The following is a 25,862-nucleotide window of genomic DNA, read 5'->3' on the forward strand; positions in this document are numbered from 1 at the left end:
TGCTAGTGAGAAAAGCTGAGTACAGGCTGCATGTGAGCATTGCTTACTTAAATAGAGATTGTAGATATGTACTGAGAGAGGAGGCAGCACAGAGGGGAGTAGTATTTTGGAGCAGTGAGCTATGGCTCACAGTAACTGAAACTGACTTACTTTCTTTCTTTCTTTCTTTCTTTCTTTATTTATTTATTTATTTCTTTATTTCTTTATTTCTTTCTTTATTTCTTCCTCTCTTATTTATTTGTGCCAACAAGATGACTTGGGTAGTCAGGAGCTTGCTGTGAAGCCTGAGAGAACCAATGAGTTACTAAAAATTACAAGAAAATGTGCAGGACTTTTCATTTTAGGTAATGTTAACACTATTTGATGTTTGCCAATATTCTGAGTTTAAAGTTATTAGATTGGTTTCCGGTGCTTAAAAGCCCACAATGTCTTGGAAATGCCCAAAGACTGAGGATTGAACGTAAGGTGTTACATACATAGGCAAGCACTCTACCACTGGGCTTCATCCCCAACCCAGGAATGCCTTTGTAGTGGTGTACAGGGGTGTCTTCTTTCCACACATTCAGCATACATACAGCAGGCAGTCCTGGGCATGCTTCATGCCAACCCTTACTTTGCCTGTCCCATCATGCTGTGGGCATGAGTAGTATTAAGAATATACTTGTTTTTATAGTGGTCTTCAAAGTATTATAGTGTGTTTTCACATCTGTTTTGAGTATGACTCCAATCTTCATATATGGAGTAAATGAAGTATATATAAGTATATTCTCTGAGTGGTACTCTAAAGCATAAAGACTACAGGCTAAAGTTGTCACCTTCTTTCATCTCACCCTATAGTAGACTATTGTATATATCCTAGAGAGTGAGATGAGCAGTCTCAAGGAAGAATGAGTCTGAATGGGGGTTTGACTCCACCATCTACATTAAAAAAAAAAAAAAAAAAGTTCTTGCTAACTATTCATCCCTAGAGAACCTTGGAGTAAATAAACCAAAATACCTTTCACCATCAAATCTAGATAAAGTTGGCTGAGAACTTGCTTTATCATTAAAGACACTTTATTTACTTGGATTTTTCTTCACTTAATCTACTCAAAATTGCCTACTAAATTTTCGTGCTTTGCAATAAGGAAACGGAAGCACAGCTGTTTTCTCTAACTAGACCCAGGCAAGTAGGTTAGTAAGTAGTGCTGGTGGGTAGTGTTGACCCCAGGCAGTGTTGCTCTAGACACCAGTCACTAAACCACTGTTGTGAAGTTCTGGTGTCTGCCTGGTACTTACTCTCCATCTTGACTAAACCTTAATGAGTGTGAGCCACTGCAGCATGCTTTCAAGCGTTGGGTCAAGACCCGAACCTATATTTACTAGAACCTGTGGGGTCCTAGAACTTGGAGGAGCTAAAAGGCTACTGTCTATTCTCTTGGGGTAGCTCCTAGCACACACAAATTGGGGAGCCTTGTTCTGGTCGAGGTTTTACCTCCTTCAGGAACTCACTATTTTATCGCTGGAAATGGTGTTTTCATGACTTTTTTTTTTCCTTTAAATACCTTGCTGTACCTATAATTATTATTTTCCCAAGAATGGAGCAGAAATTGCTTCTAGATGAAAGAGCCATGGTGCTCGTGGGTGGGTGTGCTACTCGAAAGTTTGCAGCTACAACAGAAATTAGAGGTTCACAAGGTAATTGCTGTGATTACAGTTTTCTTCTTGGCCCCAGACAGGAGCTCTTGAAACACAATATTCTACTAATTTTTTAAATGTACAATTTGCAAGGCTACAGGAAATTACCATGAATATGTGCTATTTCTCCCCTATTTTCTATGGAAGTTAAACATGTCATTGGGTCTTTTGAAATACTGAGGGATAAGTAGGCATGGTGAAAATTGGGAGATATTGTTAAAGGGCTTAACGTTTTTAGATAATCAACCTTGTGGTAAGGTATACAAGAATTATTTGAGGCCGAGTGATGGTGGCACACGCCTTTAATCCCGGCACTTGGGAGACAGAGACAGGCAGATCTCTGAGTTCAAAGCCAGCCTAGTCTACATAGCAGAGTTCCAGGACAGCCAGGACTACACCCAGAGAAATCCTGTCTCAAAAGAAAAAAAAAATTACTTTTAAAGACACATTTCTAATCACATCATACTGACAGCTTTGGAGAATTCCTCCTTCAATATTCTAGAGTTTTAAAGCCATTGAGTGCCATGATCCGATTAACATTTTAGGAACATTGCACCTTGGTGCACATGTGGGTGGGATGAATGTGGGAACCATTAGGAGGCTGTTAACGGACCTAGCTGGAGAGGGGAAAATAGAAAGGCAAGAGCCAGAAGAAGGGCTTGGCAGTGGAGTGCTGTGGAGATAGTCACGGCAGCATTTCCTGTCCTGTTTGTTACAGAGGAGAGAATGACATGACAGGCTTCCTTGATGCTTAACCCCAAACATCCCTCTCCTTAGACTGTTGGCACACACCTGCTCCCTGCCTCGTCACATCTTGATGGAGAAGAGTCTTGCCTTTACCGGGCATCTAGACTTGTAGGTGTAGGCTTGACATCTGGGGGAGCAGATCTGCACTAGTCCCCCTGCCTCCCACTGGTTCCCTTCTTAATTGTCACGCTCTGCAGGTCAGAATGTTCACAGGCAATGTAATGGCTGTGCTTATTAGGCTTCAGCTTCAGAGAGACTTGGCTTAGAACCCTGCCTTTGTCCTTCACAATCAAGTGTCATCTGAGCTTCAGTTTTCTTTAAGTCTGTGAATCAGAGGTGGTGGAAACCGACTTGTACGTTAACTGTGAAGGTTGAGTAAAGTAATGTATATAATGCATACTAGCATTTATTATCAGTATGGAGAAGGATGGTGTCCTAGCTGTGGTTTCTATTGCTGGGATGAAACAATAGCACCAAAAGCAAGGTGGGGAGGAAAAGGGTTTATTTGGCTTAGTCCATCATTGGAGAAAGTCAGGACAGGAGTTCAAACAGGAAGGAACTGATGCGGAGGCCATGGAGGGGTGCTGCTTACTGGCTTGCTTCTCATAGCATGCTCAGCCTGGTTTCTCATAGAGCCCAGGACCTCCAGTGCAGGGATGGCACCGCCCACAATAGACTGGACCCACTACATCACTATTAAGAAAATGCCCTATAGCCACATCTTACAGGGGCATTTTCTCAACTGAAGTAACCTCCTTTCAGATGATGCTAGCTTGTGTCAAATTGATGTAAAACTATGTAGCATAGACGGTAAATTGGGCTAAGAGAAGAATTTGGGGTCCTTGAGGAGGGGAAAAGCAACTCAACCAGCTGTACAAAGACAGCATCAACAACACCATTTAGTATCTGAAGCTTAAGCTTACTACACAGTCACCAAGCCAATAGGTGATAGCCAGACAGGAAGTGCCCGCGTCTAGATGGCCTCTTTTCCTGTGTTCACGGCCACAGCATCACGTTTCTTTTCACAGTAGTTCTCAGCTCCATAACTAAGCTCTGCTGCTTTAAAGACTGACCCTATCATCAGCTGGAAGGATTGGTAGGACATTTTGAGCTCCTCAGCTGTGGGCACTGCTGCTGGTGACGACGAGACACTGGGTAGCATGTCCCACAAGGTAGGCCACCAGTGCAGGGAGTGAGATTTCTTGAAAGTTCAATCCTGACCTTTCCTTCTAACTAGGATTAGATTCTCTTTATAAAGTCCCCATCTGGCTGAACTTGGTGACAGGTTAACCAAGGGCTTTGAAGAGGATCTGTTTCTCTCTTCAAGTTGATAGATACTGTAGTCTGCACAAATGGCAGTATGGTTTGAACATTAGATAAGACAACTGGCCCGGGCCGACCCCTGCTGCTCCAACAGTTCTTGCCCTTTAGGATTACATTCCCGTCTATAGATGTGGACATGAAGGGACGGTGCAGGCTCTTCACTCCTTGCAGTTCCCATTGCTCTGTTTCACGCGGGACTTGTACAAGGCTTTCTTTGCAACCTCAGTAGATGTTCCTTGGTAATATGTTCGTGCCTTCCCCAAGGAAAATGAAGTCATCTTATGATTGGCCCATCATAGAAATGACTGACCTTTGAAAGGTAGTATGAGACATGGGTCTGTTGTGACCATAATAAGCCTTCAGGAAGTGATTCTACAAATACTACGTGTACTACTACCCAGCCCCCTCCCCCCACCATGTTGTTTTATTTATCTTAGTTAAGAAGGGGCTTCTTGCATGTGGTTAGACTAAGAGCTAGGATTGTAAACCAGCTCATGGTAGAGAAGCATCAGTGCCATGGGGTGCCAGTGAGGCTCTGCAGACCCGTCGTCGTTTCAGATGCTTTCAGTGCCAAAGCATGCTGCAGTGTCTGCTGAGTGTTAGTCCAGATTTTCCGACTCCTCAGAGTGTGTGCCTCGTCGGGTAAATGATGTCTACCCATCTGCACAGGAGAGCACACGTCAGTTATTGCTCTGTGTTGTACTTTGCTTTGGTGTAGAAGGTCGTTGTTAGCTTAGTGGTTATTTTCTGACATGGAATAGTTGTTTGGAACCATTTACAATTTGTCACTGAAAATGATTGGTTGAAACTTGGCCACAGTTATGAACTGTGAAGTAACTTGTCAAGTTGGGGCCCAGAACTTAGCAGTGTACTACCTACTAACCTCTCCCTGGGCCACACCCCACCCACTCTGAGCAACCATTGCTGTAGGCACAACAGAGACTATTAAATATCTGGAGAGCTTAAATTTTCAAAATTCTTTTAATAGTCTCCAACAGTGAGATAAACAGCTTAAAGCCTTTATTTGTATATGATACATCAACTTTCCATTTTTGGGGTGCGTTATGCAAATCAACTTTTATTTTAGGGTGATGATTTTCCCTTTTTTAGCGGCCTCACTTGACTCCTACTAATCTTGAAACTAACAAATGATAACATCTTTTCGTCTTCTCACAGAAGCTGTTCTTGCTCTGTGTCTCCTCCCCTGTACTCAGGTCTTCTGGGCTGCTGCCTCCTAACTGAACCTCCCCTACCTGCCAGGTGGGATGACACACAAGCTGCGTCACAGCCCCCTCGGCTTCACCTGGACTAGTGCAGTCCCTGCACTTAGCCCCCTGTGTCTGCTTTGCTTGCTGCCTTGGCTTGTCTCTGATGCTTGCTTCCTCATCTCCCTTGCTGCTTAGCACAGGGACAGGGAAGGGTCGTTTTCCGTGAACAAGTGCTGAAGGTGCCGGTGCCATGGGGGATGCCTAGCACACAGCAGACACTGGAGGGTCAGTTCTCTGCTTCTCCTCACTCTTCCTTCTTTGTATCCGGGAACCCCTGGAACTGAGTTTGCTATTCCAAAGTATACCTTATATAAACTGACTACACGTCACTCACTTTGAGGTCTCTGTCCTAACACATAATCTCCAATTACTAATGTGTATTGGTTGAATGAATTCATAAAACTGAATTCTAGTTGCTAGAAATGATAAGTATTTTCAGACTTGTTCGGGTGTTTCTCTTGTGGCTACTCCATTTATTCTCTCTGTGGAAGGAAGGGGCAGGTCTACTTCTGGCATGGTCGCTCCCAAGGTCAACTTGAATTCTCTCAAACCTCCGAGAGTGGTTGTCTTAGTTGACAAACTACAGTGACCAAGAGCAGCTCAATGGGAGAAGGAAGGGTTTGGCCCATTTCCACCCCAGGCCATCATCAAAGGAAATCAGGGCAGGAGCTGAAGGCAGAAGCTCCAGAGCGCTGCTTACTGGTACGCCCTCCTGTCGCCCCTCCTGTCTTGCCTTGCTCTTGCCCTTGTGATGTGGCTCGCTTCAGATGCACAGTAAGAGCTGTAGGCACATATCTTGTCACGTGTCTATGCAGCTGTGGAGTCCACCCTGTGTGTACCTCTTTTTCTTTCAGCTCTCATGTGACATTTCTCAGGCAGTCTCTGCAGTTGTTTGGCACTTGAGGGAATGGAACCTTTTAGCACATCTGGAGGTGTTGTTTCTGGAGGGGGGCTGCTTTAACTGAAGGACAACACCATCTATCTAGCCCTCTATAGTATGGGACTCATAAAAATACTTTTACTTCTCTGCTTCTTGCCACTGGGCAATTACAAAGGTTTCAAAAATAAATAAATGGAAAAAAAAAAGCATCATTCAGACCTAGCTGTGGGTGTACCTGACAGATGAAATGCTCTTAAAAATCTTTTAAAAGTACATGAATTTGCGCTCTGTTGATGAGTTCTTTGCCTGAGCGGATGAGCTGAGAAAGCATCTAAAATGAATTCTGAGACATTGCCTCTCCCTTTAGTACACCCCTCGCCCTGTAAGAAACTACATGGTGTCTCATACAGTGTTTTGAAATCTTCCTCAGACTTTGCTCATTGGAGTTGATAACTCCAAATACCCACAGGCATTGCAGTCTGAAGTGATTCTCTCTGCATAGACCCTGGAGCTGAACTGCCAGGTGAATTGAGAGTACATCTTGTCTCTCTTTCTGAAATTACATGGAGGTCCAGGGACACACAGACATGCTTTCCACGGCAGATGGGGAGCACTCAGAAACACATAGGCCGTTTCTCCTGTCGATGTGGGACATGAGACAAAGCTTTTTCTCACACCTGGGGCTTTTTTCCTCCCTGGGGGAAAATCAGTAACATCTATGTAAAGATATATGCTGATAATGATGTGGGCTCACACAGTTCATCAGAGGGCACACTCCTGCCCAGTCTCTCCTTTTTCTTGTATTAGCAGTGTATTGGTTGCTTTTCTTGTGACTATTACAAAACTTTTGACAAAAAAAAAAAAGGAAGGGAGGGGGAAGGGTTGAGTTTGGCTTGAAGCATTTGAGGGAACGCAGTCCATAGTGAGAGCAAGAACATCCCTCAGCTGAGCACGGGTGCCTGCCATCAGGAAGTGAGTGTGATGTCTGCTGAGCTCCCAAGTCTGCTCTCTATGCAGCCCATGACCTAAGTCCATAGGATGGTGCTGCCTACCTTCAAGGTGGGTCTTCCCTCATTCAAGCCTCTCTAGAAACCCTGACAGACACACACAGAGCTTGTCCCTTAGTTATTCTGAGTCATCGTGTTGACAGTCAACAGTAACCATGACACTCAGAATCAGCTTGCTTAGGTCTCCTCTCTTGAGAATGGTAGGTTGCCCCCTCCCAGTGATTACTTACAGGTTTCCATTTCATCTCCTTACAGATCAGAATGCAGAACTGGGCAGGGTTGGAGGTCGTCATGACTTTGTTCAAATTCCAGCTGTGTCACCCCAGACTGAATGGGCTTTCTAAACTTCTGTTTTCTATAAAATAGACATAGTAGTATGTATGTTACAAGTTATTTCTGAGAATCATGTGGGATAATTTGTATAAGCTCTGTACTGAGTATATATTAAAAGTGGGTTATCTTACAGTACTTCCGACTTACCTCTACCCTAAAACCACCTGGTAGAACATGCCGTGGCCTCTGTGGCACAGTACACACACTGTATACAGTGGCTGAGATGCTGGCCAGAAATGCATTTGTGAATCAGGCACATGGCGGTTTTCCAGCTATCATCTGTTAGTGACACATGGTCCTGGCTTTGTGCTTATGGGGAGTCAGCCAGCAGCTGGTGTACATACCTGTTACTTCAGCGTTGGAAGCTGAGGCAGTGTGGATTTCAGTTTCATCATCACTTTCATCTTTACTTTTAATAAACAGGGATTTTTTTTTAATTAAAGAAATTGTCAGCTTCAGAAGTACTATGAAAAGATCATTCCTGTTTTTTATACTAAAGCAAAAAAAAATTTCTGGGTGTATTTACACCACATGCTAAGTGCAGTGTGGTTCAACAGGTATCGTGTCATTGTACCATAAGGGTGTTTTCTCCCTTACCAGGCCATGAATTTGTACAAGAAGGAAGCAGTTCTTAAGGTTTGCTACAATTTCTTTGCATGGTTACTGACAGGCTACCAGACTGACTACCTCCCACAGCACTGAGCCTTGTGTAGTGACCCTCCGTTTGTATACAACACCAGACACAGATGGCTGCACTGTGCTCTACAGAACATAGGAAGTTGTGAGTGAATTTTTTTTTTTAATGTACCAAAAAATTTTAACCCCCTTTTCCTCTCTTTCTCTTTTAGGCTCTAGACCAAGATAGAACAGCCCTACAGAAAGTGAAGAAATCTGTAAAAGCAATATATAATTCCGGTCAAGGTAAGTGCTTAACTAATCCTCCCACAACTCATGAATAATGGTCAGAGCTTCTCTGTCACACGGTAGGCTATTCACAAAAGACCTTAACAGGTGACAAAGATAAGTAGGCCAAAGAACTGAGCTTCTCTCCTCTTGTCCCCATCTCCACGATCAGCCGAAGCCAGTCGTTGTTTCTGTAGTATAAGTCACTGTTAGTATCGTCTTAAGAACTCGGGAGAGTGGATGGAGGCTGGTGGTTATCACAGACGGCAGGAGGTACCTACAGTCTCTTGGTGTGGTTGCTCAGCCTGTGATCTGGTAACTTCAGTCAAACATGAAATAGTCTCTTCCTTCTTGAGTGTGACTGTACACACTGAGAACCAGTCCTGACCATGGACCCTGCAGGGGAGTTAGGGAGGGGAAAGGTTAAAATTCTTACCTTCACTGACTGCCCACTGTCATTTTCAAATGATGGCAGAGAACTTAGGTAACTAAATGTTTTAACATTGGTCCAGAGACTTTTTTGTAACAACATCATTACTTTTTTGTAACAACATCTCTTAACAACATCATTTTGTTTTAGAATAATGAATTATTAATTATATTATATATTATTTATATAATTTATGTCTATATACATGAATATTATTTATATAATGTAAATATTTTAGTATTTTAATTATATGATAAATCCACATAAATTAAATTAGTGGGTACCCATGAGAAGTGGTAGGCTCTAGCCCCCCAGGAAAGGGTTGGGACGAATGTTTCAAGGTCTCTGAGTCACCTTGATACCGTTTTTTTGCAGCCACAGCTTACTTGCAGGAAGTCACTTCCCTAACACATCAGTTGTCTCTAGTGCACAGAAAGCCTGGAAGGGGAAGATGGCTGCCTGTGAAGGAAAGAGCGCTTGCTTTGAAGCCAACCGTGAACAGAAAACTACCGTGAACTACTTACTGGGCTTTCTGTACATGGGGTGGGACCTTTAGAGACTTGTTACAGGACTTAGTGTACCTCATTTCTGTATTATATCACTGAAGTTTCAGTAAGTTCAGGGTTCTTAATGTTATTATTGTACAGCTATAGAGCTGAAAGGAATGTGAACAAGGCAGAACCTGACCTCATCCCCCATGAGAGCTTAGACTCACTAGTCTGAGGGGAAGCTTGTTCCTGTCAGCCCCCGCCCCACTCCTTAGAACATTGTACAATATTATCATCATGTTTTATGCCACTATGTCGTTTCTCTGATTTCAAGAAAATTATAAGATATTTATTTAAATAACACAGATAACTTAATGACTGTTTGATAAGTCCAGGTTTGATTTTTAATCAACAAAACTGATAGAATGAATAAAAACATTTATGTTTAATATGAACATAATATAAAAATATGTTTATATTAATAGGGACTTATTAGAGTGGCTTCCAGTTTGTGGTGGTATTAAACAGTTGTTGAGGGAGGTGACTTAGTGTGCCTAATTTCTGTATTATATTGTGGAAAGTCAGTAAATCCAGCTCAACGATGGTTGTCTCTTGATGGCAATGGCAAGAATCCTGTAGTTGTTTAGGTCATGAGGCTGGATGTCTCTGCTCTGTTTAAATATAGAAGTAGGGTCTAATACCTGTGAAGGACCCCTCAGCAGCAGGGTGGATGACCCTTTCCATGGAAAGCCAGGGCACACAGGCAGGAAGCAGAAATTCCCACCTCCACGTTCTTTTATATGGGCTGGCGCCAGCAGATGTGGCCGGACTGTAGGTGGGTCTTGTCACCTCACGTGACCCAAAAAGAAGTCCTCACAGGTGTGCCCAGATGTTTGGAATTTAGTTGACCACAGATGTAACATCTCAGATCAGCAATCACAGTTGTCTCAATCTGGAGTGCCTGGATGTTGTTGAAACCTAATTTACAACTTCTGTCTCTGACTTCATTCTGGTAAACCCCTGAAATGTGGTGGGCCTTTTGTAGGGAGTAGCTTTTTGAGAGTAACCAGAAAAGCCACAAGGCATCCATTTGAGGGACTGATTCCGTTTTGTTCTGTTTTGTTTAGCTTCTCACATGAGTGGTGTTCATATGGTTAAGCTTACTCTGATGTCTGAAATGTTACCTTCGTTTTCATGCTGTGAGGTGACATAAAATACACTTACAGTGTATAAGATGATGCTCAGGAGCCTTACTGGGATTTAGAAAAACATTAAATGAATGGGATTCATAAATGAAGAATAGCACATATATACTGCTAGACTCTATACTGTATACACTATACCCAGGTTTCAAAAAGAAGAATGTAGCTTTGCCACACTTGTTAAGCTCAAGGACAATATTTGACTGCAGAAAGAGATTCTGGGGATCTAATGTAGTATGACAGGGTGCTAAAGGACTGCCTGTCAGAGAACATGGCCACTAAGCACTGATGCTATCCTCTAGACTAAGCCAGACAACTTACCCAGAGTACCACACTTGGGAGGAAGATGAGAGCCTCGTGGCCCCAGCCTTGCTCATTACACACACTGTTTTCATCACCTTCACCTGCTGTGTGACAGGGCTCACTAAGTATATAATAAGTTGCCTGTTGTATATTGACCGGATAGGTTCTTCATTGGGAAGCTGCCTTCCAATGGCTGTAAGTACCTGCTTACCATGAACATTAGTGAGGGAGTCACTCAGTTGTAATCTGTGGCTAGTGTGACCTGTGGGTTGACCTTGTGGTTCTGTGATGGGGATCACATAGAAGTTGTACTTGTGGTAGGAAGTGTAGAGGTAAACTCAGATGGCTTGGGTCTCCTCATGGGCTACTGGGACCCAGTGCTGCCTTTGTAGTCATAAGCCAAGAAAATACAGTGAGCTTTTTTTTTTTTTTTTTTACCAGGGGATTTGGGCAGCATAGTGACACTTAATCCTTTAGAGGTGACATTTAATCTTTTAGAAGTACAGTTAAGTGAGGAAAACAGAAGTGGTTTATATCTTTCCATGATATATTCAAAGTGCAGTCCAAACTGTCCCTATCCCAGTGACTTTGGCCTCATCCTGAGAAGCCGTAAGAGGCCAATCATTGGGATTCTTTCCCAATGTGTTTTCATAATTTCCTTGTTTTCTTACAGCTCTTAAGAGACAGAAATCCCATTCAATAATGCTTAGAGATTTAAGAAACATTTTGTATTTCTGATTGGAGATTACCAACCATTCACCTTCCTAAAATGATTTGAAAAGTACTCGGCAATTATGAAGGATCATGTTTATAAAATGTGTTCTTTTTTTTTTTAACACGTAAGCTTTGACAGTACTGATTACTGAACAATGTAGAATAAAAAAATATTTCTTGAAAAACGTTATCTTCATGGAAGACCTTAAGTTTGGAAATCATTTTGGAAATTTTTCTCTCTTATCTTTGATGTGTATTGGAGTACTTAAAAATACATGCAAAACTCAAAACCTGAGAATGTCTTAGGCCAAGAGAAAGCAATCCTAGGTATTTTTCTCTTCCTTCTGTTTTTAAAGCCTTAATTTATTAATCTGTGATTTAGTCCGTGCAGCTCTTATCTCCCCCGCCCCCTTTACTTTTGGTAATTAATTTAAAATTACCCTTTCCTAAGCACTGGAAAGGGTTTAAAGTCTATTAAATATTTTTGATTTTGTTTGTTTGTTTTTTACAAAGATGAAGCATAGTTCCCCCTTCTTGAGTGTGACCCAGACTTAGAAAGTCCCTTCTTTTGACTGAAGTGCTAGCATAATTCCCTGTGATTTCAAAGGTTAGACTTAGAAAGTCCCTTCTTTTGACTGAAGTGCTAGCATAATTCCCTGTGATTTCAAAGGTTAGCTCATCAGAGTGCTAGTTCTCCATCTGCCCTGTTCTGACATTTTGATTTGGAGGAGAAGCTACCCACCTACCTAACCCGATGGAGAGAGACCTCCCATCAGAAGCATAAGCTGACAGTCACGTGGGCAGCTGGCAGGGTTAGTGTCGGCAGCCTTGCCACCCCTGTGGTCATGCGCAAGTCAGGAGTGACTTCAGAAAAGGGAGCTTAATGACACATACTGTGTTTTTATAAAGCAGAAGACTCGATCAGACTGAATGGATTATTTTACCAGATGCATTAAGAACAGTAATCGATTCTTAACAGGCTCTGTTGTGACCTTAATGTAGTTGTTTATCCTTTTCTCTTGGAGTAAAGGCCCAGGATATTTATATTACTAGATCTCAGACTGAACTGTTCATCTTATTTTTCTTTATTTTCTTGGGGTCTAATGCATCCCAGGATAATCTCAAACTCCCTGTGTAGTTACTTAGTTATGTGTGTAATGACCTTCAACTTCTGATCCTCCTGCCTCCACCTCCCAAGCGCTGAGACTAGACATAACACACCTGCCTGACTCAATACTGGAGGTCTAGCCCATGACTTCAGGCATGCTAGGTAGATATAGACATATCTCTATACACCACTGAAATGTATATTTTATTATTTATTATTGTGTGGTGATTTTCTTAGAAATGTTTGTCAAGATGTATTTGGAATAAATGTTAACTTGCTGACAACATATGGCACCCCCTAGAAATATGTAACATTGTCAGTCTGAAAGATGGGACTCTTTCTAAGTCCTTTCACTTTAATAGAAAAGGTGGTCTGTAGTTGCCCAGTGTGAGCAAGGAAGCCTTCCTTCTGCAGCAAAGCTAGGCTGATGGAAACTGGCTCCACCTTTCCACTGCAGGAGAGAAAGCACATGTTGCTGTCCTGTTTTCTCTTCCTCCTGCTTCCTTTCCATTAGAGTTGCTAGTGAGTGATTTTAGGAAGGAAATCTAGTGGTCTGTTAAGACAAAATCAGCACATGGTGTTCTCTAAATTTTCATTCGGCTATATTATTTATTTTAAAAAATAGTTCATAGATCTCACAAATAAATCTAAGGCTTTAAAGGTAAAACAATAAATTTCTCAGTGGCTACAAAGCAAGCAACTTAATTTCAGCTGCTTTTCTAAACACTTGGTTCAAATGTTCAGACATAGCATAAAGTAGGTTGTAAATAGAGTTGGCAGTTAATCCCAGTGTTTGACTATATATCATATAATGCTGATTTTAATTATGATCTTTTTAACAGGCATAAATAGATAAAATAAATTAATATTTTAATAGTTCAGTTGAAAAGGATAAAAATCACGGCTACAAAATCAGTCTGTGTTTAGGAAATTTACTGTGTTTGACTTTTTAATTATATGGATAATAACTGCATTTATTATTATGTTACATGTATTATTTTGCCTGGATGTACACGTGCATGCTCAGTGCTTACTGGATACCAGAAGAAGGTAGAAGAGAATGTCAGGTTCCCTAGAACCAGAGGTACAGATGGTTGTGAGCTGCCCTGTGGGTGCTGGGAATTGAACCTGGGTCCTCTGGAAGAGCAGCCAGTTCTCTTCTGAGCTGTCTCTCCAGACCCTGTATAATTATCTTTAATGACAACCTTTCAAAACCTTGACCAGATCCTCCTGGAAAATTACGGTCAAGATTCTAGGCATGTCTGTACCTGGCCTCCCATTCCAAGCTGCTCTTTGACCACACTTTTGAATGATTTTATCTCTGTGAGCTGCCATTCAGTTTTCCCGTAAAGCTGTTCTAAGTATAGCACAGACCCAGGGCAGCACAGGCTGGTTTGGGCACTACTTCCCCATGTGGTGTTCTCCCTGGGCCTCCCTGGAATCCTCGCTCTTTCACAGGCATTTTGAATCAGGTAACGTATCACCTGTTATTTAAGTAAATGAGCATCACTACGAGTGTATGCTCTCACATGCCTGACAAGACAGGGCGTACATTCAAAAATAGTCTGCCGAGTTATCACTCCTGGAGCGTAAGTGCTCCAGTCTGGTCTTAGCCTATGTGTGGCTTCCTAAACTGGGTTGAGACACCCCATGTTAAGATTGTGGGACATTTATCAATGATAAAGTATTCTTTACTGCACAGCAACCAAGAATTAATTCAAAATGAAGCATGGAGGAATCTGAGGTGTTCCTGTCTGTACTCACCTGTTTTGGATTGCATGGCTTTACTGCAGGCCAAGCTGTAAGCTCACACATGGGCACTTTTGTGTGGACACCGCTGTCATGCCATGCAGTGCCACCAAATACGACCTGAAGTGCTCCAGTTTGCCTTCAAAAAAAAAAAAAAAAAAAAAGCCAAGACTGAATATTTTCCTACCATTATTGCTCAACACGTAAATGTCAAATTAGTGTATCTTTGGATTACACAGTTAGAATGTTTGATTTTATAAATTACTATTTGAATTGCTGACATGAGTTTCATTAAAAATTGCTTGCTTAAGTTTTTGCTTGAAATATTAGGACAGAATTTCCAACAATTTCTGATATAACCATAAATATACTTCTGCCATTTTGAATTCGTGTTTATATGAAACAACACTCTCATCATTGACCAATAGAAAATGAAGTTAGTAATGAGCTCTGAAAAGTGTTGTCTGTGCTCTATCCTGCAGTATCAGATAAGAGAATAGGAATAGGACCCCTCCTCCTGTCAGGGTAGATCTGAAAGCTCCTATAAAGGAGCTCTGACAAAAAGATGGGGAACTGTATTTCTGCACCTGTGTCAGACACAAGACCTTCTAAATTTATGGTCTATATCAGAAAGGAATTATGAATGAAGACCAGAAGAATTAGCAACACATACTACAAAGATAGCCCCACCCCCACCCCATATAAGGCAGTCTGCTTGCAGACTGGTGAGAACTACACTAAGAAAATAAAGGAAGGAGGAGATATTAACAGACAGTAAATTCAGAAAAGCAGGCTCTTTGAGGTTCTATTTTTCATGCCTGTGAGGCACAATTAAGAAGGACAGTGCTTCTGGGTGCTAATGACTTTTTAGAGAAAGGTCTCTGTGATATGGGCATTGCTGCAGTACTGGAGTGTACATATGTCCACATCCCCTGGAAGCCTGTGTTTATGTATATCTTTGCAGAGACAGAGCAGCAGCCCGCATGAGCTTGTGTTTGGGGGTTGTTATTGAAGTGTTGGGCTTTGGTGGGGAAAGCTGCAAACAACTTGGAAGATTCTTAGTAGAGGAATTGTTATATAACTAGCACTTCAGCTTGTCGTGAAATAACCACAGTTGACATAGTTATTAAGATGTGCTTATGTTGACTCTCTCGGTCTTTATTCAGTAGGAAAAGAGGAAGCCTTGGTGTCTTCTGCATGATTCCTGATTGGGCTTTATAAAAAGTGAAATGAAAAAGAAGGAAAGTGCCTGTATTTGTGTATGTGTTGACACAGAAAGAGGTAGGATTAGAAGAGGAAGTTACAGTTTCTATCTATCTGTGTATCTCTATAGTTGCATGTGAATTACACTTTTTAAAACAAGCACTTAAGGTTATAATGGTACTATCATGTGTATACAGGTCCTTTTCCCAGGCTCCAGCACTACAGTGTATGCAGCAGCTTATGTAGCCTTAGTACTCCAGCTACTGTGCCTGGCACCTGACTGGTGAACCTTTTTTGAGAGCAGGAACATTATTTGTTCAGTACACACAATAGCATTTTATTGAGCACTCACTGCAGGCAGACTGAGTTCTGGGAACTGCATATGTCACAAACGGGGTAAGCTACGAAGAGTAAGTGAAAGGTGGCTTTATATTGACTTTAAACCAGGAAGACTGAGACCTGGAATGTGGTGGCACTTCAGGGGAAAGACATTTGGAAAGACTCTATAGGTTCCAAATACCTAATCTGTGGCTCACAAGATGATAAACATGTTACTTTATTCCACTGTTCCTCAACCATTCTAATGCTGCGATACTTTAATACAGTTCTTCAGATTGTGGTGACCTCCAACCACAAAATTATTTTGTTACTACTTCATAACTGTAATTTTGCTACTGTTACAAATTGCAATATAAAGATCATATATACAGGATACCTGATTTGTGAGACCAATGGGGTCACGACCCATGACCCCAGAAGAGAATTAAGACCCAGGAGGAAGGCCAGATTCTCAAGAAAGAAGACGTGGGAAGACATGAAAGTGAAACTCACTTTGAAATGAGTAATAGTACAAACCCTGCATATGCCAGATACTGGATGTGCCACAATACAGCCATTCCTCTTCAGTTCCGCATAATGGCCATGCCAACTAGATATTAATACCTTATTGCTAGCTTACATATACCAGGATTCTACAAAGTATACCATGATGTTAAGTTTATATACGATACCACTAATATATTGGCAATTCAACCCAATCTCAGGATTATTGGCATAAATGTAAAACTTTTAAAAATGTATTCTATAGACATGTGTTTTATAGACATACTATTTCACATATGAACTAAAGATTCTGAAAACGTAAGGAATTTTTCTAAAGTCACATGGCCAGTGAGGACCAGAGTAGGAATTGAGACTCTGTCCATGTTCCGTGTCTCAGTGCACCTCTACCAAGAAGTGCTTCAGTCACATTAGTGGTTGTGCTTGGAACCGGGCTTCTGGTGATGTCCCTTGAGGTCCTACTGCTCAGTAAACACAAAGAAGCCTGATGCTTTGTTTTGTCTTGTGGCCTTATTGTTCTTCTAAACAATCTGTCCCATTCGTTATGACAAATTAGTAACCAGTGGCCAGGTGAGTCTTACTAGACTAGCTCTCTACATGAGGGAATTGAGGTAGAGTCTGGTTATCTGGTCACAACCAGGCAGTGAAGACAGTAACTGATAACTAATTTCCAGGACTTTCTTTTACTTGGCATCTGGCTCAGATTAGAAGTCCTCAGATGCAGTAGAGCCCAGCCAGGACAAATGGTTGCGAGCAGGGCCAGGCCTCAGTCCTGCCAGCCTTCTCATTAGCTATGTGACCTTAGGAAAACTGCTTAGCCTCTCTCAACCCTTTCCCATGTTTAAAATGAGGATGTAACAGTAGCACTTAATTGTGGACACTGGATGAGTTGACGTAGAAGGAGTACTTAGTATAGCTCTGACACATTGACTCATCCAAAATCTTAATTCCAACTAATTGTAACTATTGCATTGTTGGTGTCACTAAGGCACAAAGAAGCCTGTTGGGTGCCTGACACTTACCCTAAACCTTTCATGTAGTGGATTCTGAGTAGGTGTTAACACAGTGTTCTGGCATGTCGGATGCTCTGCTGAGTTGGGTCAGCAGACGGGTGTGTTTGAAATCAAGTGTAGCTGTTCTCCAATTCTGGCTGCATCCCTCAGCTTTATTTACCTATGAAACAGCACCATCATGGCTGGAGAGATGGCTCAAAGGTTAAGAGAACCTGCTGCTCTCACAGAGGACCCAGGTTTGTTTCCCAGGACCCACATTAGGCAATCCACACCTTCTTATAACTCCAGTTTCAGGAAACCTCACACCCTGTTCTGACCTCTGTGGTCACTGCACACTCAATGTACACACAGATGAGCAGACACATACATGTGCATATAAATAAGAATATAAATTTAAAAAAAAATAGTACCTTGAAGGACTGTTCTATGGGCCTTGGAGTATTACTGTGATGGGTTCCACTACATACTCTGTGCTTGATAAGTAGCAGAGGCCAAAGGATGGGTTGGCAGGCCAGTCTGGAAGAATGGTGAGTTCTGCCACAAGTAAGCAGCCATCAAAGAAAGGCCTGTGGATTATTGAGAAAGTCCTCGAGGTGTGTGTAAACAGTGGAGCTGCAGTGCAACCCGAAGGCACGCCTGACTCGCAGGGTGTGAGCTTTGGTTTTCTGATCTCAGAGTGTTTGGACGCCTATGCCATCTGGCCGGAGGATGAAAGACCAGTTGTGCTACAGAGAGCGGGGTGGGCAGTGACATCACTCTGATGTCATCACATACTTACTGTGCTTACATGCTAACCTCCAATAGCTTAACTGTCTGAGATAAATGCCATCGATGTCTCCATTTTGCAGTATGGCTTAGAGAAGGCCACTTGACCAAGATAATGTCACACAGGCATTGAATGAAGGTTCATCCCACTTTAGATTTTACATTTGAACAGGGAAGAGCTTTTCCTCTAAGCTACATTCAGTGACTGGGATCTGCAACCAAGACTGTCAGAGATACAAATCAACAGGGAAGGGGCTGATTTAGTATGTATATGGGGGCTCTAGCTTTTTGAGCTTATGCACCTCCCCAAAAGACCTATAAATTGTGAGCTTCACCAAAATAGTCTCTACACTTTGCCTCTTCCTTTCCACAAGTCACTGTCTTAGAAGCCCAAGGCTTCTACCTCTTGTCTTGTTATTTCTAATTCTTGCGGTACATATCATAAAAGAGAACTTTTCTCATGAGCCCTCATCTCCTGGAGTGATCAGGCTTTTGTGCGTTTAGTCTGTCTCTTTAGTTACAAAGCTATGTCTGTGATGGTGTCCGCTGAAACCTTTATATTTTTCCACAAAATTATTTTGTTACTACTTCATAACTGTATGCCTAAAGTGATAGCGCATTTAGTTGGCCGACTGTCCTCAAATACGGTCTCCCTCTGCCTCTGCCTGTGATACTTCCTCCCCAGAGCAGTATTACTGCCTCTCAGACTTGTTACATATTGAAAAAATCTTGGAAAACTCTTGGTTCTATGCAGAGGTAGAGGTATTTTGTGAGGGCAAATGGGCTGCGGGGAGGGTGCTTTCAGTAAACCGTCTCTGATAGATTTATAATGCCGTAAGCTAAATGATACTTAAAATGCATGAGACCTATTCCTGTGCTGTTAGATATTACATACAGCTCTGACTGGCTTATTTTGGGCTTATGCTACTCCCCCCTTTAGTATTATTATCCCCAAATTCAACTTATTATACTGCTATATTTTAATATCTATATCTATATGTATATATATGATATATCACTGTGTTTGAACAAACACTCATTGATGCATTCATATGCACACCCAGGCACTATATAGGTTTTCTGGATCTATACCTAACTTCTGCTGACTTATCCATTCTGGCTTTCGGCCTCTCATCTATCACACTTTGCAGAGATCTGGTGAGGAGGAAATACAGTGTCACAGAGAGAACGGTCAGGCCAGAGAACATTCTCAGCACACATCAATACCCTCCTCCTATGACCCGGCTCTGCTCAGGTCATCTGACTTCTCAGTGAGTCACCATTGTTCATCTGCCAGGCTTCTCATAATTCTTCCTAACTCTTCATGAAGTTATATTTCAGGGGAATAGATGTCAGGGGAGGAAGAGAAGCAATTGCAGTTTCATGAGATGCCTAGGAAGGGATTCTAGAACCAATTTGTAATAATTCCTTTCTTAATCTGGGTAGTGAGTAGCAGATACTCTAATAATTTACACATCTATACACATTTCATTCTATGACTTCAAGGGAACAAAGAGCAAGCCTGTGTGCCAGTGTATCCCACCTAATGCTGAGGTGCTTTCTCCCCTGGAGCGTTGAAATGGACTTCATTGTTTCTCACTGGCTTGCAGAAGCAGAAAGAAGCATTAGGTGGGAGTCTCAGTGGGGTGTGGGCGTCTATGACCCAGGTAGATCTATGCTTTGGGGCAGACGTGCACGGCCTATTGTTGAGCTGAGATGGTCTTTCTATTTTTTCTGAGGTTTAACCAGAGATGTGTTTTATCTTTTAAAAATATCGCAGTCATAAATGTTTATCGCCACTGCAGGCATCATGAATTTTAATGCTGTGATGAGCAGAAGTCTTTGGGAGCTTCATCTGGTCTCACTGGATGACAGCGATGTTTCTTGCCCGTTATTCCCTGGGCTGCTGTTTCATTTCTTGAATGGCCATTGCTCTTGTACAGTTATTGAAGAAGGTTTGAAGTAAAGCATTCCATTGTTGAATAGCTGGGAATAAACAGCCTAAAAAATTTCAGAGGACTTAACAAATTCTCACTAAGCCCTAATATCCTAAGTCTAGCTCCCCTGAAAATCGCCAGTATTATCTCTTGAGTGAGGGATACAGAGGTGACAGAGGCAATCCTTGCCTCCTAAGGGAAAATATGCATGTGCACAGATGATGTGGGAAACCGTGCATAAGTACAGGACTTACCAGCAAGAACAGTTCCTTCTGACTGAGGAAAGCCTTAAGTTTCTGACACAGACTTGTTTACTCATTCATGTAGTACATACTAGGCATGTGCTGTGGGCTTCCACACAAAGGCAGAACAAAAAGCTGGCACATGAATACCACCTCCAACGCAGTCACCAGGTAAGCCAGCTGCCATGCATCAGTCCCAGGTATACTTCTCTCCATGTCTGTGAAGATCATGGTGAGCCTGGCAGTCCTTCATGAAGGGCGTGTATGGTGGGAGTTAACATCTGTTGTATAACCTAATAGAGCCATATAGGGTGCTGTTTCAGTAACAAAGCAAGAGCAACGATCAAGAGACCAGAACAAAGAGGTGAGGTTGGGTAGGCGGTGATTAGCATGAGGTGATGAGAAATTCTCAGATTGGGGTATATATCTTTCTCAGTGGTAAGTGGCCTTCTGTGGCCACTCTGAGGTCCCAGGGTGTGAGAAAGGAAAGCCAAGTATGAGTCGACATGTTTCCCCTTGCCTAATGCTGTTTGCCAGTGCCTAAGTAAGATAAAGGGCTTAAGGAAGAAGATCATGGGGTCCACTGTAGCCTTTTGTTTGGGCATCGAAATGGAGATAGATGGTTGGATGTGTCAGTTTGTGTTTTAGTAGTCAAGATACCAACTTAAAACTTTTGGAAAGCATTTAAAGTGATGAGACTTGAGATCTCAAAGCAGTAAGAATAGATGGAAAAATAACAGAAAGCACCAGTAACAGGGAGGGGCTTTCTAGTGCAATGAGGTCAGACAGGCGAGGAAGCAGCAGAGAAGGGGGAGGAGCAGCCCTGAGGTAGAGGTAGAGGATGATGAAGAGAGCATGATAGCCTGGAAAACAGGACAGAAGGTATTTCACAGGAGTAAGAGTTACTGCTCGTGTATCCACTCTACTGAGAAATGCTTGTGGGCTTCACATCAGTTCCTGCAGAGTTGAAAGAAAGTATGAGGGGTAGCGGAGGTACAAAGTGTAGAAGTTGTTTTCATGATTTTTGTGATCTGAGCATGCAAACTTTGTACCTAGAGATGGTTTCACTAAAAAATAAAAACTAAAAATAAAAAATAAATGTTTCTTGCTCTACATCTAATCTTGACTCCTTTTGTAGGCCTGGGGCATAAAACAAAATAAAGGAGTCAAGACTAGATGCAGAGCAGGAAACGTTGCTAGAACTCTTGAGGTTTTCTTTTGTATTTTAAGATTGAGTTTGCTAATGAGAAATTTCTTCATAGTTTCTTAATTGCTGGTGAATGTGGGAAGAATTTTTCCCTTAAATAACTGAAGAGTCAGTAAGTGAGTATTCCTGCTTAGAGAAAAAGGAAGAGAGGGGCAGACAGACAGATAGACAGCACCAATGCCATCCAGGCGTGGTGGCTCACACCTGTAATCACAGCATAAGAGAGGCACCAGCAGAAAGGTGGCAAGCCTGAGGCCTGTCTGAACTATACATCAGACCCTGTCTCAAAAGAGAAGAGTGTTGAGTGTACTGCCAGCCTCTGGATGTGCTCAGTAAATAATTGATGCTGTTTTTCTCTGCTTTCTCTTAAGAGGTTCCAGTGATCCACATTCAGAAGAACTCCTCATTGTGGCAAATAACCACTCACACTCCATTTTTGCTTCCTTTTTAGATCATGTACAAAATGAAGAAAACTATGCACAAGTTCTGGATAAGTTTGGAAGTAATTTTTTAAGCAGAGACAACCCTGACCTTGGCACCGCTTTTGTCAAGTTTTCTACACTCACAAAGGAACTGTCCACGCTGCTGAAAAATCTGGTGAGTCATGCTTCCTCCTGGAGCAGCGCTGGGCTCACCAGGCGTACAGAGAGCAGTCCTCTGCTCCTCGCCTCCACCCTCGGGCCTCAGAGTGGAAACTACAATAACAGGCTGTGCAGTCCTGCAGAGGTGGTGCTCTTCACAGATTCCAGAGTAACATTTCTAGCCTGGTATCCTTAGCCCAGCCAATAGCATGGTGGCTATTTTGAAGGGAGAGGAACCACGTGACTGTCTTCTACATTCTACCACTGTTAACTGTTTTAAGATAACTGTTAGCAGATGTTACTTTTTCCCTTTTATTGAAAATAGATTTTTCTCTCCATACAATATATACTAATTATGGTTTCCCCTCCCTTTACTCCTCCCTGCCTCCCTCTCATCTAGATCCACCCCCTTTCTGACTCTCACTAGAAAATAAACAGGCTTCTAAGAGATAGTAATAAAATAAAGCAAAAAAAAAAAAAAAAAACAAAAACAAAACAAAAAAAAACCTAACATGCCACTGAAGTAGGACAAAACAAAGAGAAGGAGAAGAGCCCAAGAAAAGCCCAGGTATAGATAGTCGGACATCCATTAGCACACTCAAGAATCCCATAAAAACAGTAAGCTGGAAGCCATAAGACACAAAGCAAAGAACCAGTAGGGTAAAAGGAGGGAAGGAAAATATATATAAGTAAATTTTAAAATGAGATAAATTTTAGAAACAAAAAATGAAAAGCCCTGCCATGACATGGCTAGACAAGGTACCTCCCCCATCCCGACAGCTCCCCCATGCCGATGAGCGCTCTCTTCTGTTGCTCTACTGCTAGGCATGCAGCCTGCCCATAAGAGGGACTTGTTTTCTCAGTGAGACTCTTGACAGAGCTTCTAGCCTAGGAATAGGGACATGTATCCCTTTGTCCCTTCAGCTCCTTAACTCCGCCTGACATAGACCTGTGCAGGCCCTGTGTGTGCAGATTTTGATTTTTTTTTATTTATTTTTTATTTTTATATTTATTTTTGGTAAACTGGTTAAAAGAGTAAGGATGCTTTCAGTGCTGAACAGGCAATGGAAATGCACCCTGCCTTTATTGTATCTCACGTGTATGTGTGTCTTGGTTCTTGAAATAATGAGCCTTCCTTAATTCTACATATCCTTTTACAATCCACCCCACTGCCAACCCTTTGCATACCTTCAAGAAAAGGTTTTAGGATTTATGGAATGTGTATGGCAGGAAGAATCCTAAAATATAAGGTCTTTAAAGATGTTGACCCAAGAAGGCAGAGCAGATGGACAGCAGTGAGAGTTTCTTTGCCAGCACTGTGCCCGGCTATCACCATATCTTAACTGCATCCACATTGTTGAGCCTGACATTGTTGATTTGGTGAAAATGTTTCTGTAAGAACTGCCACATTTGCACTTTATTTGATTTAATCAAGCATCATCTAAGCCTTACGAGGTAGGGGAGCACAGCGATGTGATTTATTGCCATATTTCCCTCCATTCCTGTCCTGGAGACAGGCATTCTGTCTTCACCTGCCTCCCCCAGCATTGCACTTCTGCATCCCCTAAGAATCTGGAGCCTAAGCTCATGTGTCCTCGCCTTGCGTGGGTTAGATATCAGATGGGCCTCTGTGTCTTTGGCTGGTCATCCTGCCATAAATCCAGTTGATACAAACAGCTTACAGTAGAATACTACCTATTTGAAAAATCTTCCTACAGTCTCTTACCCTGAGTGTTTCGAATAGTCAAAATGTTTTCTCTTTTATTAAAACTATGCATACATCTGTTTTCCTGACCATTTAATTATATTTGGTGGGGTTTTGTCATTGAATAAGTCTATAAGTATTATGTAATATGAAAAAAAAAACGTTAAACACAAAATACTTTGTCTTTTCAAAAGCTTGAAAAAATTCAGTGTTTCTATACTTTTTGGTTTAACAAGCCCTTGATTTCTTTCACTCTTACACTACTTGAGCCTCATTTCCTCTTCCTTCTGGGTATTATTTGCCACATGCTGTGAGGGTGGCTTATAGACTAGTAAGCCTGGATGCCTATAGTAAAAAAGGAAGTGAAGTAAGACTCACCCCGACTTTGGTAATAACTGGCAGAGAACCCAAGAAGCTGTTTTCCCAGGGATACGTCTTGTCACATGAGTATCTCACTTTCCAGGAGACCAGATGTGTTTTGACATTAGCCAAGGGTCATCACCCAACAAGGTTCCCACACCAGTCTGTATATAGATTTGAGTATACTGCAGGTTGATGCTCAACTGTGTATCTACATGTATCAGACAATCAGGCAAACATGTGTTGATTTAATATATATATTCCTGTATGTCCATGTAAACTGGTGTTTATTGAAGACCTTTGAACCTGGCAGTGTGTGGTGAGTGCTTGTTACTGTTTGATGTAAAATGGTCCCAACAAGCTCATGGTCCTAGCATTGTTCTAGGACAAGTGTGTGGAACCTTTTAGACATAAAGTCCAGCTGACACAAGGATGAAGGTTGAGGGCTACAACTTGGTTCAAGCTGCCTACTTCTGGTGCACCAAGATGTGAGGCATCCCGGGTCTAAGCTCCTCCTCAGAGACTTCCACCATGCCCTCCTCAAAGGATGAACTATGCCCTCCCAAACTGAACTAAACCTTTCCTTCCTTACGTACTTTCTGACAAGTATCACATACCTGTGACAGGCAAAGTAACTATTAAAGTGACGGCTGTCTTACCGTGGTACCTAGCTGTCCTGTATTAGGTGGCCTCCCTCCCCAAGAGTACGGAACCCTGCTGAGATGGTGGAAGTTGTTGGCTCACACTGCTAGAGTGGAGCTAGAGTTCTGTCTCTGCCTCGGCTGTCTCTACCTCTCTGTGTGTATTGCTTCTGCCACTGTGTATTCTGGGAAATCTCTCCCCCAAGCTAAAAGTGCTGGTCTTGCTATTTTACTAGATATGATATACTCAGTCCCAGTTTTGGTTTGGTTTGGTTTGGGTCATATCCTCTCTTCTTTCATAGAATAATAGAAGCCTAAGGAAGATCAAGAAGAAATTGCTATGACATAATTTATTTCATTTCATTCAGAAAATAAAAATAAATATTTTCTATTGAAGATGGTGAATGTTCCTGGTGAGCGGCCATAAAAATAATCATTTTATACTGGAGTTGGTTCAGTTCACATGGCTACTCTTCTTGGGCTGTCTTTGCCCAAGAAAACTGTAGCTTTTCCTGACAAGCGTGGCATTGTGCTGGCACCTCTGTCTCCCTTGGATCTGCCAGTGGCTTTGGCTCTATTCCCGTAGCTTCACTATGCAGTGCCCTGTCAGATGCTGCTTGCAGAGCTGTGATGCAGCACCACTCGGGTCCAGGCTTTTCTTTGGAATCTTGTTGGAAAGACTCCCTAACCCTTGGAAAATCAGCATCAGGTCTGCTAGCTCGGGATGTCTGTCATTCCACTTGATCAACAGGTATTACTGCCTCTGAGTGCCTTCCTAACCAAACACAGGGCAGTGAGGCATCTCTTCTGCAGCCCCAAGTCAAGCACCGGACTTTGTTTTACAGAGACTGATAACTACACCTTCTTTAGAACTATGTGCAAAGATATAGTTGTTGTTCAGGAGACAGAAAAGCATATAGCAGAACTGATGAGACTTAAATAAGGTCCGTCATGTAGTCTCCTGTCCTGTGTCAGTGTCTAGAGTTTAGTAAAATAACATGTAAGCTGCTGCTGCTGCTGAGGATGTTGGCTGAGGAGTAGTGAATAGGATCCTCTCTATGCTGGGTTTTCAATTTTTTGTGTTTAAATTTTTTAAAATATAAATCAAAGTCTAGGCATCAAAGAAGAAGAGAGAAATGTTTAATAAAACATCACTATGTCAAAATGTCATTGTAAAGCAATGTACAGAGTCAAAGTTCCCCAGCCTCCATTGGGCCCCGAGGAGGCTGCAGCCTG

At 42.1% G+C, this 25,862-nt stretch overlaps 1 protein-coding gene across 6 annotated transcripts in view; it reads left to right on the forward strand.

The window, feature by feature from the left end:
• Nucleotides 1-25,862, forward strand: part of Asap1 (ArfGAP with SH3 domain, ankyrin repeat and PH domain 1) — a 291,999-nt gene that overhangs the window by 167,594 nt on the left and 98,543 nt on the right. For all 6 annotated transcript variants that reach the window (XM_029469556.2, XM_029469561.2, XM_021182730.3 and 3 more), the window contains 2 exons: nucleotides 8,084-8,156; nucleotides 21,791-21,936. In XM_029469556.2, the coding sequence (XP_029325416.1) occupies nucleotides 8,084-8,156; nucleotides 21,791-21,936 (219 nt within the window). The remainder of the gene's footprint in view (nucleotides 1-8,083; nucleotides 8,157-21,790; nucleotides 21,937-25,862) is intronic.

Source organism: Mus caroli, unplaced genomic scaffold, assembly GCF_978045245.1.
Source record: "Mus caroli unplaced genomic scaffold, Mus_caroli_1 scaffold_16, whole genome shotgun sequence".
Lineage (NCBI taxonomy): Eukaryota > Metazoa > Chordata > Mammalia > Rodentia > Muridae > Mus > Mus caroli.